This window comes from Pipistrellus kuhlii, unplaced genomic scaffold (assembly GCF_014108245.1).
Source record: "Pipistrellus kuhlii isolate mPipKuh1 unplaced genomic scaffold, mPipKuh1.p scaffold_m20_p_1, whole genome shotgun sequence".
Taxonomy (NCBI): Eukaryota; Metazoa; Chordata; class Mammalia; order Chiroptera; family Vespertilionidae; genus Pipistrellus; species Pipistrellus kuhlii.
Window position 1 is genome coordinate 288,703 of NW_023425404.1, and position 12,654 is coordinate 301,356.

The 12,654-nt window shown below is 56.1% G+C and overlaps 1 protein-coding gene across 6 annotated transcripts in view; it reads left to right on the forward strand.

The window, feature by feature from the left end:
- Positions 1-11,638: 11,638 nt before the first annotated feature.
- TTC7B (tetratricopeptide repeat domain 7B) overlaps positions 11,639-12,654 on the forward strand; it is a 177,888-nt gene continuing 176,872 nt past the window's right edge. For 3 of the 6 annotated variants that reach the window (XM_036428371.2, XM_036428553.2, XM_036428468.2), the window contains exon 1: positions 11,645-11,871. In XM_036428371.2, coding sequence (XP_036284264.1) covers positions 11,751-11,871 — 121 coding nt within the window. In that variant the 5' untranslated portion in view covers positions 11,645-11,750. Of the gene's footprint in view, positions 11,872-12,654 lie in introns of all 6 variants that reach the window. The other 3 variants (XM_045572917.1, XM_036428670.2, XM_036428635.2) reach the window with 3 other exon arrangements.

Sequence of the window (12,654 nt, forward strand, 5' to 3'; positions counted from 1 at the left end):
CCTTTAGGAAAAGGCCCACTAGATGCCAAGTATTGATTGCACGCTTGCAGAAGGAAGAAACCCAGGTCACAGTAAGGTGGTGTGGTTCAGCCTGTGGTGCTGGAGCCCTGTCTTTCCCTCCACGTGTGGAAGGCCGTGACTCACCGCCTCAGCCACAGGTTAGCCCCCCCCTTCCCCCCAATCAGTGCACCTTACTTTCTGAGCCGTGAGTCGACAGCCATACCTTCTCTGGAAAATCTTTGCCGGGGGCAGCCCGGTGGCCAGCCTCCATGGGAGCTTTGTTCACAATAGCCAGGCAGTGGAGGCCACCTTGTCTGATGAATGGACAAATCAATGTGGTGTCAACGCCATGAAGCATTATCCGGCCGTTATCCACAAATAGAGGGAGGTGTGGATACTGTGCCGCAGTGGGGAGGGACCTTGAAAACACTGTGCTAAGCCAAAGGAGCCAATCATGAAAGGGCACATCTAGTGTGACCCCATGTACATGCAATGGCCAGGTAGGCAAGGCCACGGGACAGCAAATCCACTCGTGTTTGCCAGGAGCTGGAGTGGGGCAGCGAGGAGTGGCTGCCAGGGGGCCCAAGGTCTCTTTCGAGGGTGACAAAAGCCCTCGCGTTGATTGTGGTGACGGTTGTACAACTCTGATTATATTAACAGCTACTGAATGGTATCATTTAAATGAAGACTGTATGCTATGTGACTTATATCTCAACTGGTCTTAAAGATTACACATTCTGCCCTGTCTGGTTTGGCTCAGTGGATAGAGTGTCTGCCTGTGGACTGGAGGGTCCCGGGTTAGATTCCAGTCAAGGGCATGTCCCTTGGTTGCGGGCACATCTCCAGTAGGGGGTGTGCAGGAGGCAGCTGATCAGTGTTTCTCTCTTATCAATGTTTCTAACTCTCTATGCCTCTCCTTTCCTCTCTGTAAAAAAAAATCAATAAAACATGTTTTTAAGAAATTACACATTCTAACACACTACACAGATGTTGTAGGTAGTCTCTGACATGGCAATTCCACTCAATGAGTGTTTCTTCATTCAATAACGATGGCATGCCACCCATCAACCCAGATGATGTGAGGGATGTGGAAGTGATCAAGACCAAGTCCTGGCCTTTCGGACACCCAGAGTCTATTCAGAGAAGCAAACGCCCAAATGCCTGTAGCCGGAGGAGTGGTGGGCACCTGTTATATAAAAACCCAACGTGTCAGACAAAATGACAGACAGACAGCTGCAGATCCCAAGTGCTCCTTCCTCCTGGAAAGGAGATGAGCCTGGTGAAGGGGGAGTGACTTCTCTTCTCTTTCCTTTCGGGGCTCCCCGAAGGCACCCTCTTTGAATGGATGGGTGGCTGATGAGCCTGAAGCAAGAGGACTAAGCCATGATGTTACTGCCCAGGAATCCAGAGCCCGCAGGAGGGACACAGCAAGAAGTGGACACACAGAGCCAATGACCTGGTGAAGGCCGCAGGTGGCGGGTGCCGGGCTGAGTGCCCAGGATGCTAAGTGTGACAGGAAGTCCACCCCTAGTTAAAACAGTACTTTAGGGATCAGGTGAAGGACTTAGCAGCGTTTGGGGCTCAAGGCCTGGGAGTGTCTGGAGATTCCTAATCAAACCTGAGAAGCTGCCTGTGATGAGGCTGATAGCAATTTCCCCTCCTAACCCCACTTCCCCTCTCGCTGGGGGAAGCCCGAAGGTCTTTGCTCAGAAAGCAGCAAGGAAAGACAAGCCAAACACGCAGGAAAACCCTCCCAGATCTGCCCAGCAAAGAGCGGAGGACTTGACCGCTGTGTGACTCACTTCCCTCTGCATAACTTGTGACTCTGAGGGCAGCTGTGCTGCGGGGCCTCCCCAGGCCCCAGCGCTGCATCCTCTCCCTGCCCGCCAGTGCCTGGCTCTCCTGCGGGAAGCTCCGCCCACATCCTACTCCCTTACAAGCCACACAAACTACCCCTGCTCATCTAGGCAGAAATGGGTTCGAGTCAGGTCTTCATAATCTCAGGGAGGAAGAGGCCAGGCTGGAGCTGGGCCATGGGGCGAAGAGGCTGTTCTGGCAGGAGAGAGACTGCTGTCGCCACACCTGGGCCTGGGCACCCAGGGGCAGGGAGAGAGGGTGCTGCTGCCACTCCAGGGCCTGGGCTCCCATGGGCACCAGCACCAACCTCATCCCCAGCTGCCAGATAACCACATCCGAATGGAAACACAGCTGCCCTGGTCTCTGAGTGGCGTCTGCCTTGCAGGGCGGAGGTCATTAGCCTCACTGTAGTCTTAAGACTCTGGCACCATGAGCGCCTGGCACTTCAGCTTCTCCAGCGGGAGGAAGGTTCTGCCTTATCCGCTGGGGGATTCTCCAAATGCACGAGAGGAGATCAAGATCCCAGGTGGCCACGACGCCCACAGATGGCCATTCTGCCTCCCGTGAGCAAGGGCATCTACTGCTACCTTTCCTGCTCCCTGCCTCCCTGATCCGCACCAGCTCTGAGTTTGACAACAGTCCTCCAGGTGGTCCAGGCTGAGCCAGCCACTCAGCACACATCTGTTGAGGTCCCAAGCCACGTGCCAGGGGCCCCATTTCCTTGGCAATGCTCCTTAGGAGAGCGTTCTGGGGCAGTCGGGACTGTTTTCTTCTGGGCAGAAGGGTTGGCTTGCCTGTCCTCTTACATCATATGAAAGAAATCTGGGTGGGGTGAGGACCAGAATCATAGGGCATGCACCTTCAGCCACAGACTCATTCAAGCCATCCAGTCCCCTGTAGTTCATAAAAAAATAAAATAACTTCCTAGAATAGACATTGCTGTCAGTGTCTTTCTTCTGACCACAGGCTATTCTGAGCAGTATTTTGCAATAGGAGGCATGGGGTTGACTTGACAGTCTAGCTGTGGAGAGAGCCCTGGGTCACCAGGGAGAATCTCCGGGGAGGCAGCAGTGGCCTGAAAGCTCATTCCTCTTGTCCCCACTTTCCCACCGTGCCCTTGGTTGCCACATGATCCAAGCAAGTCGCTTGGTCCAGTTTCCTTGTTTGTAAAACAAAGCTGAACCCCTGAGGAGTCCTTGAGCGGGTGGAAAATAATGCCAAAGCAGCCAATTCAAAATGAAATTGATGCCTGGCTGGTGCGGCTCAGTGGTTGAGCGTGGACCTATGAACCAGGAGGTCATGGTTCGATTCTCTGTCAGGGCACATGCTTAGGTTGTAGTCTCTATCCCCAGGGTGGAGCATGCAGGAGGTAGCTGATCAACGATTCTCTCTCATCATTGATGTTTCTATCTCTCTCTCCCTCTCCCTTCCTCTCTAGAATCAATAAAAATTTATTAAAAAAAAAAAAATGAAGTCGGAGCTGCCATCCCAGAGGAACTGCCTTGTTCATCTTAGACCTCAGGCCTTTGTTATGTTGGAAACTGGGCAAAATAACATTGAAACTGGCCGAAGACAACTTCGTGTTCCAAACCACAGTTACTAGGGAAGCAGACATTCTGACTACCAGACTGAAAACGACGGACAATCCTTGGAAATAACACCACCACGTTGAGCTAAAGAATAACTTGGCTCACTTGCACCTGCAGACATCTCTTCCTTCACTTATTAACCCCAGCAGAAAGTCCTTCCTCCTGTTCACTTAGCTATCCCCTTCCTCACAAAGACTCCTTGCCTTCACCCACTAATCTGAACAACCATTTGGGTTTCTGCCTGAATCAGCACTTCCCAAAAAGCAATTCATGTGGATCTCAGATAAATGCGTGTTGCCTCTTGCTTTGGCCTTTTACTTTTAGGTTCACATTGGTGAATCACAGGAACCCAACCGGGTCAGCTGGGAGGGGTGTTTGTTATGAGAGAACACAGCCTGCAGGGTCTCCTGCGACCCACCGACCCACTGAGGAAGGGAAGGCAGCTGGGCCTCAGGAAGGTGGGGAAAGTGACCTCTTCAACTAAAGTTTGTTGATTTTCTACTAGAGGTGCCGTAGGTCTGGGCTGGTACGGCCCAGGAATTTGCATTTCTAACAAGTTCTGATAATTCTCTCAATGTGTTGTTGCCCAAAGCGAGGCCCGCACCCCTGGCCCTGTCATTTTCTTCAACTGCAGGTTGCAAAGGCAGGACTGGAGAAGGGCATGAGCCTGGTGTGCAACCCGCGTCCCGGACAACCTTCGCCCTATCAGGGTTTGAGAATCACGGTTTTAAAAAGTTTCAAAACGTCAGAAATGTTTTTGTTCCCGACCTTGAGTGGGGGAAATAAAAGATGACCAGCTAACAGACTTCGCTCAACGTCCAAAATGACTAGAGCGTTTTTTATTGGACTGTAACAAACTACCTACCCTACGCTTTCTCCAAAGAACATGAGGGTTCTCCCCAATAAGTAAATCCAGCCTCTGGGCATTTTCACCTCTTCCTGCAGGAGGAGACCGGAGGGCACTCATTGCATGGCTAGGTAAATGCTGGGAGAAAGTCCTGGCCCTGACTCGGCGGTGCCCCGGCTGCGACCCACCTCCCCGCCCCGCCGCCGGCCAAAGCCTTGAGCATCCACCAATGAGACGCCGAGGAACTCCATGACCTCACCGGTCGGCTCTCTCATTGGCTGCCGCCGCCTTTCATGCGCGCTGTAGAGAGCGGCGAGCGGCGCGGGGGGGGGGGGGGGGGGGGTGGTCATGTCGCGTGTGTGTGTGTGTGTGTGTGTGTGTGTGTGTGTGTGTCCCGGGCTGGAGGAGATTGAGTTGCTAACCGGGTCTGCAAGCCTTGCCGGCTGCTCTCCAAACAGCAGATCCCTCCGGAGGGCGTTCCGCTCTCTGACAGAGGCTTTTGTGTTCCTTCAGCCAACCAAAGCCCTGGTTTGCTGCGCTGCCCTGAACTGATGGATGAGTTACTGGGGGTTAGCTGGTAACAGCATCTTCCCCGTTCCTTCCCCAAAGTAGCTAACAGATCATGCTTACACCGAGTGGCCAGATTATTATGATCTCTGAACGCATAATAATCGAGCCACTCAGTGTGTGTATGTGTATGTATTATATATTAGAGGCCTGGTGCATGAATTTGTGCATGCGTAGGGTCTGGCCACCACCCTGGCCAGGGAGAGGGGACATGGGCAGTTGGCCAGCCTGCTTGCCGATTGAACTCCTGGTAGAGGGGACAATTGGCATATTAGCCATTTATTATATAGGATATACACTGAGTGGCCAGATTATTATGCGTTCAGAGGTCAGAATAATCTGGCCACTCAGTTTATTTCCCACTTATTCTAACCATGTACTTAAATGAATTTCGTCTTGCTTCTCAGTGGATGAATTTCTCAAACCTGACCTGACTGGGGAATGCTAGAGATCATCTCCCCCTCAGTTAGTTAACGTGAGAATTAATGACTTTCACAGGGTCACCCAGCAGGCTGTTTACAGCGATGGAAATCAGACCCAGGCCTCCTAACTGCAGCTTCCGCGCGGCATTCCTGCCTCCACACCCAATCTGCTGCCCGGGAGCTCAGAGGGGTGCTGCAGGCCCCTTCTTGGGAGAACCCACATATCAATAAGGGAACCGGGGCTTCCTCACATGCTAGCAGCTGTCCAAGCCTCACTCTGATATAGAGGATCATGGGCGGGAGCCCAGCGGCCGCCCAGAGCAGTGATCTCATTTCACAAATGAGAAAATTGCAGGGCGCCTGGTCATACGCCAGTTGGTGATGGGTGGAGGCCGGGCTTGACCCAGGCCTCATCCGGGGATGGCCTCCGATGGCGAAGGAAGGGACGGAATGCCCGTGGCTCCCCGGGGAGAGGTCCTGCCCGGTGACCCTCCAGCGAGCAGGCGTCTGATTCTGGGTACGAAAACAATCAGGGCTGCTTGTGTGCTTCTCCGGCTGCCCAGCCGGTCAGATGATCTCTCCTTTGTTGTTACTCACACGCAGAAGAGGGTATTTTATCACCAGCCAGTCTTGGCCTTTCTGGAGAAAAATAGGACAGGTGATTGTTACATATATAACAGGAGAGTGTTCCCAGAACTCTGAGTGTGAGAAAAAACACTCATGAAGAGAAGGGATTCCTACCATACATGTTTAAACCAAAAACAAGCTCCTCACAACCATGTCAGCTCTGTACGCATCCTGACCCAGGGAGCAGGGTGTCTGAGTATGGGATGCTGGAGGAATGGCTCCCACCACATAGGAGAGTGGGTGTGGAGGGCGACAATGGCCTCTAATGGGCTTCCTGGGTGAGATGGTGGAGCATCCGGGAGCACCCACGTGTTTCTGGACTCGCAAAGCTGAAGGCCATCCTGGGAGCAGACTGCCCTCGAGGGGCCAGCCAGCCTCCTCCATCTGTCCATCCCTCCCGAATGGCAACAGATGGTACATTAGAAACACCGGCTGCTTCGGTCCCCACTGCTTTCTCCCTTCGGTGGGAACCTTGGCTCCAGACAGCAGCAGGCGACACCTGGGAAGAGAGGAGACCTTGAAGGTGGAAGGGGCCCAGAGTCATCTTAAACCCTCCTCTGAAGCCCTGCTCAGAACGTGGGCACGGGGGCAGCTCCTGGGACGGCAGGCTCCTTCGTAAAGGCAACGCAAGTGTGGCGGAGTCGCAGGGGGAGCGCTGCGCACCAGAGAAAAAGAAGGAGCCACAGGCAGCCGCGTGCGACAGGGACAAATCCCGGAACAACATGAGCAAACAAAGCAAGGCACAGGACAGGGTGTCATCTTTAGGAAGCGGAAACCAAACCATAGCCTGCGCAAGGTACACAGCACACTCATGTTACAAAGCGTGGCCCAGAGAGAGTTTGGTGGGTGATAAAACTACTTTTTTTTAAAAAAAACAAAAAAACGAGGGCTTAACAAAAACACAAAGATGCTGAAACTGGTTTGGCTGAGTGGATCAGGCGTCTTCAAACTACGGCCCGAGGGCCACATGCGGCCCGCAGAGGAGTCTGATCCGGCCCCCCAGGTTTTTTGGGCAGTGAGCGCAGCCGAGGTGTTACAGTAGGAATTAGTAGTTCATATAGTCCGGTCCTCCAGCTCTCTGAGGGACCGTGATCTGGCCCCCACTTTAAAAAGTTTGAGGACCCCTGGAGAGCATCGACCTGCGGACCGAAGGGTCCCAGGTTCGATTCCAGTCAGGGGCATATACCTTGGTTGCGGGCACATCCCCAGTGGGGGATGTGCAGGAGGCAGCTGATCGATGTCTCTCTCTCTCATCGATGTTTCTAACTCTCTATCCCTCTCTCTTCCTCTCTGTAAAAAAAAAATCAATACAAATATATTAAAAACAAACAAAAAACACAAAGATCAAGCTGGTGGTTCATGCTGGGATAGCCTGTCAGTTCCCTGGTGTTCATGTTATGACTTTATCATAGAAGTGCCTCTTGATGACAAGTTTTCTCATGTATCAAATATTTCATCATTAAAACCACCAAAGGCGCTGCAGCTATCAATCATTCCCCAAGCCCCAGGCCTGCACGTTAGGGCCTGGCTCCCATGGTCCTCACGGGCAATGCTGCCGCGCCTGCCACAGGGCCAGCTGCTCAGGGCTCAGGCAGCCCGATGACTGGGCTGCTGCTCGGCGTGGTGAGGTCAAAGGGTCAAAGGTTAGGAGTGACTGTTGTGTCCTTCCCTGCTCTGGGATTTCTGTCCCCCCCCTCCCCCACCCAATCCTGACCCAAGTGCTTCAGCGAGCTGATTCCCGCCTCTCCGTGGGCCTGTCCACTGGGATGTGCATGCCTGGAGTCCACCTGTCCAACCCAGCCCCGCCCACCAACTTCCTTCTGCTCATCCACCTGGCCCACAAATACTTCCTGAGCACCTACTACGTGCCGGGTACCGTTCTCAGTCTGGGGTGCAGCTGTGAACAAAACCACGCAGGAATCCCTGCCCTCCTGGTGGTTACGTTCTAGTGAGGGGAGGCAGGAAAGAAATTCTAAGGTAACAACTACAAGTCAGGTGGCAAGAAGAAAACCACAGCAGGGTGAGAGGTGAGGGAGCGAAGAGTTTGTATAGCTAGCTGGTCAGGGAGGGCCTCTCTGAGGAGGTGACCTTGGGCAGAGACCTCATGAAAGGGAGGGAGGGAGAGAGGATGGGGAGGGGGGAGAGGGTACGTCGGGAAGAGCCTTCCAGGCTGAGGGAGGGAAGGGAGGCACCAGGGCAAAGGCCCGGCAGACCCAAACCACGTGTTCTGAACAGGACCTGTGAACCAGCCTAGGACAGTATAAACTGGAAGGCTGGGAGAATTTTAATCACATTGCAAGGTCAGGTGCCAGCCTGAATTTGGGGAAGGAAGTGATTGAAGTCCAGTTTAGTGATCACCCTGAGTCTATGAAGGAGCTGGGTTGTGAGATATGGAGACTGAAAAGGAATGGAGAGTTGATATGTCAGGAGTAACACCTATAGGGTGGAGTGTGGAGAGAGGGTCTGTCCGCTTCCCCTGAGCTCTCCCCCATCCCGCCCAGCCAGTTCTCACTCCTCCCCCTGCCTCGGTCCCCCTCTTCCTCTGCTCTAGTTGTGCAGGGGACCTAGGCTTTCGGAAAAGAGGAACAGGAGGTTCCCAGACCACAGCGGCACCCCCATTTGCGCTGGCCTTTGCTCTGAGGCTCTGCCTGGCTCCCCGTCACAGACAAGCCAGCTTTTCTTACGAAATTAGCCTGAAGCCATCTTCTAGGCTGGATTCAGCTACAGACTGTGATTTCTCACATTCTTGTCAAACCTGTAATCCTAATGCCTGGAAAGATGTTGGCTTAATGACTATCATTCGCACCAATGACCTCCCACGCTGGAAACTCCCTCAGTGCCACCTACAGGTGAGCTCGCCTGGCAAACAATCTGGGGATCTTCTCCTCGTGCCATGCGTTGCCCCTGTGGGTGTTGTTGTGACAGCTGCCGGAGCAGCCTGGGCAGCGGGCGAGGATCAGACCTCGCGGGGGTGGGAAGGAGCCCCAGACAGAGAGGTCCCGCTCTCCGGCTCCACGCAGGGAAGGCTCAGACAGTTCTTTCCTTCTGTGGGTCAGGCTGACAAGCAACCTCTGCGCTCAAGCAAACGGCCCAAAGAGTCCTCTGGTGGGAAGAGCCCATGGTGGCCGCAGTGAAGGTGGAAGCCTCGCAGGCAGTCGCTGTTGTATGTTTATTATTGTGCTGAACCCTCAAGGAAACCAACTGAAGGCTGATTCTAGACCTTGGAGATCTCCAGCTTCATTCATTCATCCATTCATTCATTCATCCATTCATCACTCTCTTACTCAAGCTCCTGCACTGGGTGGAAAGGGTACAGAGACACGGAATGACAGCTCAGCTCACATGTATTGCACTCTTAAGGCAAACCAACACCATTTAAAAAATATATATATTTTATTGATATTTTACAGAGAGGAAGGGAGAGAGATAGAGAGCTAGAAACATCGATGAGAGAGAAACATCGACCAGCTGCCTCTTGCACACCCCCTACCGGGGATGTGCCTGCAACCAAGGTACATGCCCTTGACCGGAATCGAACCTGGGACCTCTCAGTCCGCAGATTGAACCAAACCGGTTTCGGTGAAACCAACACCATTTCGTTGCCTTTCCTGTATAAGCTCATTTAATTCTCAGCCAGCTCTGCGGGATAGGCATCACAGCTGAGGTGCTGTAGGTGTGGAAGGCATGGGGAGGTTAAATTCCACTGCCCAAGCCGAGTCAGGGTTCGAGCTCCACTTTGCCCTTGTGGAACCACAGGCCTCGTCCTAGAGCTTACCAGCTGGCCGGGCAGAGAGATAGACACGAACACTGTACACAACAGGGCAGCAGCTGAGGCCGGATAAGCATTACCTGCTATTACGGCTGCAGAGGGTCCCTTGGGAATACACATGGATGACCTTTAAATTAATGTCAGCTGAGTCCGAGGTGACTGGCATGGCAACAGCCCCCAGAAACAGCCTCCCAAAATGTGGGAGACCGGTTATCAGTACTGATTTCTTATCTTTATCCCTGTGCTAGGAACGAGGAACAAATAGGACCTTGACTTACCCAGGTCTTGATATGCTAAATCCCAGGAGTGAGGGAATGAATAGGACCTGGGCACACCCAAAAGTTCTTTGACCTTAACCTCCCCCTCCCCCTCCTCCTCTCTGGAAATCAATAAATGCGCTGTGTTGCCTGTGGTGGGTGGTTGACTGTCCCTCCATCAGACTGGCAGTCCCCCACCGGGATCCCAGCTTGAATCTATTTCTGTGTCTTGGTCTCTCTCTTTTTTTCTCTTTAATTTCTTAATCCCCAGCTCCTCCGCTCAGGAACCTGTCGTTTTCTGTGCAGGTCGCGGAAAACAGAGAAACAGAGGAGACTCCACTGCGATGGGACCACCCGGGGTCTGTCAGATGTGGAGCAAGGCTTTGCGGTGACCTTTGGGCTGAGCAAGGCTTCGCGGTGACCTTTGGGCTGGGTCTCAAAGAACGAACAGGTACTTCCCTCCTGGACCAGAGGGGAGAGAACATTCCAGGCCAACCTCTGGAGAGACAGACCACTGTGCTAGAGAGGACAAGATAGGGGTCTGGGGGGAGGAGAAATTCCTCCAGTGGAGATTCCTTCGCCTCCCCTCCCTGTCCCCCCATGGGTGGAACCAAAGGGACCAGGGCACCAAAGCGCCCCCTGTTGAAACTTTCACATTCTTACCTCTCCCCCCCCCCCCCCCCTCGGGCTGTCTACAGCGTCTGAGGCCCTTCGGGTCCACCTTTACCTTGTTGGCCTTGGGGAGGGGGGTGCCTGAAGGTTATGCTGGTCCCAGCAAAAGGTACCTCCTGGTGTTCCCTCATCACCTCTCTCAGTGTCTGCATTTCCGATTCCTCCCTGGTAAACGGGGGCCTCCACTGCTGCGGGCTCTTTCCCACACCCAGGGCTGCTGCTGGCGACTCTGCATGGAGAGCTCCTGGGAGGCGAGGCCAGGAAGGGAAGCTGCTGCTGGTGGCTGGGTTGCTTCCTCATACCTGGAGTTCCATCCTCAGGGGGATCTGAACTCCATCGAGGCCGGAATGCTGTCTGTTTGGTTCTCCACTTCACCCCCAGCACCTAAAACAGTGCCTGGCACCCGGCAGGTGATCACCACATAGCTATGGAATAGCTGAAAGCAGGCCCAGCGGGGCACCTGCCCCCAGCCCTGGGTCTCCTGCCCCCAGCCCTGGGCCTCCTGCCCCCAGCCCTGGGCCTCCTGCCCCCAGCCCTGGGTCTCAGGGGCCATGACGAGGGAACCCCACTGGTGACTGCATTCTATCCAGAGCCAAGGCAGCTGGCTCCCGGCTCAGTTCACCTCCACAGACAGCCACGGGGCTGCTACCCGGGCAGGTGCTGAGTCTGCCAGGCCTGGACGCCCTGCCCACCTGCTGCTGGGTGGCGGCCAAGGTGCCCGGGCAGAGGGGGCCTCCTTAGGGCATCTGCCACCCAGGCCCAGATGGAGCTGCTGGACACCCGAGCCGGCAGGACGAGCCCAGGCAGGCGGGTCTCCACACCTGCCCCATCCCGGCCCCAATGCTCACAGCCGAGCCAGCCTGCGCGGTGACCTTTCCTGGGGTCGCTGGCCTCTCCAGGCCCCGCCTGCGCCCCGGCCGGCGCGGCTGCGGTTCCGGCCCTGGCCGCCAGGGGCCGCTCCTCCCGCCGCCGCGCCTCCCCGCCCCTCGCCGGGCCGGCGCTCCCGTTACGCCGGAGCCGGAGCCGGAGCCGGAGCCCGAGCCCAGCCCGCGGCGGCGGCGGCGGGAGCGGCGAGGGGCGCGGGCGGCGGCGGCGGCGGCGGGGCCTGCGGGGCCTGCGCGGGCGGGCGGGCGGGCGCGCGCCATGGCCTCCAAGAAGGCGGGCTCGCGGCTGGAGACGGAGATCGAACGCTGCCGCTCCGAGTGCCAGTGGGAGCGGATCCCCGAGCTCGTCAAGCAGCTGTCCGCCAAGCTCATCGCCAACGGTAGGCGCCGGGCTGGGGCCGGCGGCGGGAGCGGGAGCGGGGCCTGCGGCGGCGGCGGCGGCGGCGGGCCGGCCCGGGGCGCAGCGGGGCGGGCGGGGCGCAGCGGGGCCGCCGGGCGCGGGAGGGGAGGGGAGGGGAGGGGGCCGGGGCCTGGGCAGCCGGGGTCCCCGGGAGTCAGTTCCGCGTGGGGTGTCCTGCCGGCCAGGGCTCCTGTGCAGTCGGTGGGTGGAGGGGTCTCAGGAGCCCGGTGCTGACCAGGGGGTCAGCGGCCGGCCTTGGGGTTGGGAGAAGTTGGGGGTGATGGGGAAGGCTGCTGCTCCCCAGGACATGGGTGTGTGTGTGTGTGTGTGTGTGTGTGTGTGTGCGCGCCTGGGGCTCCAGGCTGTGTACATGGGGTCCTCAGGCTGTCAGGCCCCGTGTGTATAGGGGTGCTGATCAGAGACCCCCGGGAGCTAACGGTTTGTAAACACAAGGGGGAAGAGGGCTGCAGGGGGGAGCTCGGGCCTGGGCTCAGGGTGTGGGGCGGTGGAGGCGGGCGGAGATGATGGTCCTGGGGCCGAGTAGGATGTGCAAGCTGTGGACCTAGGGAGCCAGGTTTAGGGATACAGACTGGGGAAATAGAGGCAGGGAGTCAGGGGGGGGGACAGCGCTGGAGAGAGAGGTGGGAATGTGGTTGAGGAATGCTGGGGAATGGGGTTGGCTGGTGAGGGCCTTGGAGCCGAGGGGAGCGGGGTCTGTGGGGGTCACTGAGCGGGAACCTGGTGCCTGGAGTCAGCCCGTGAC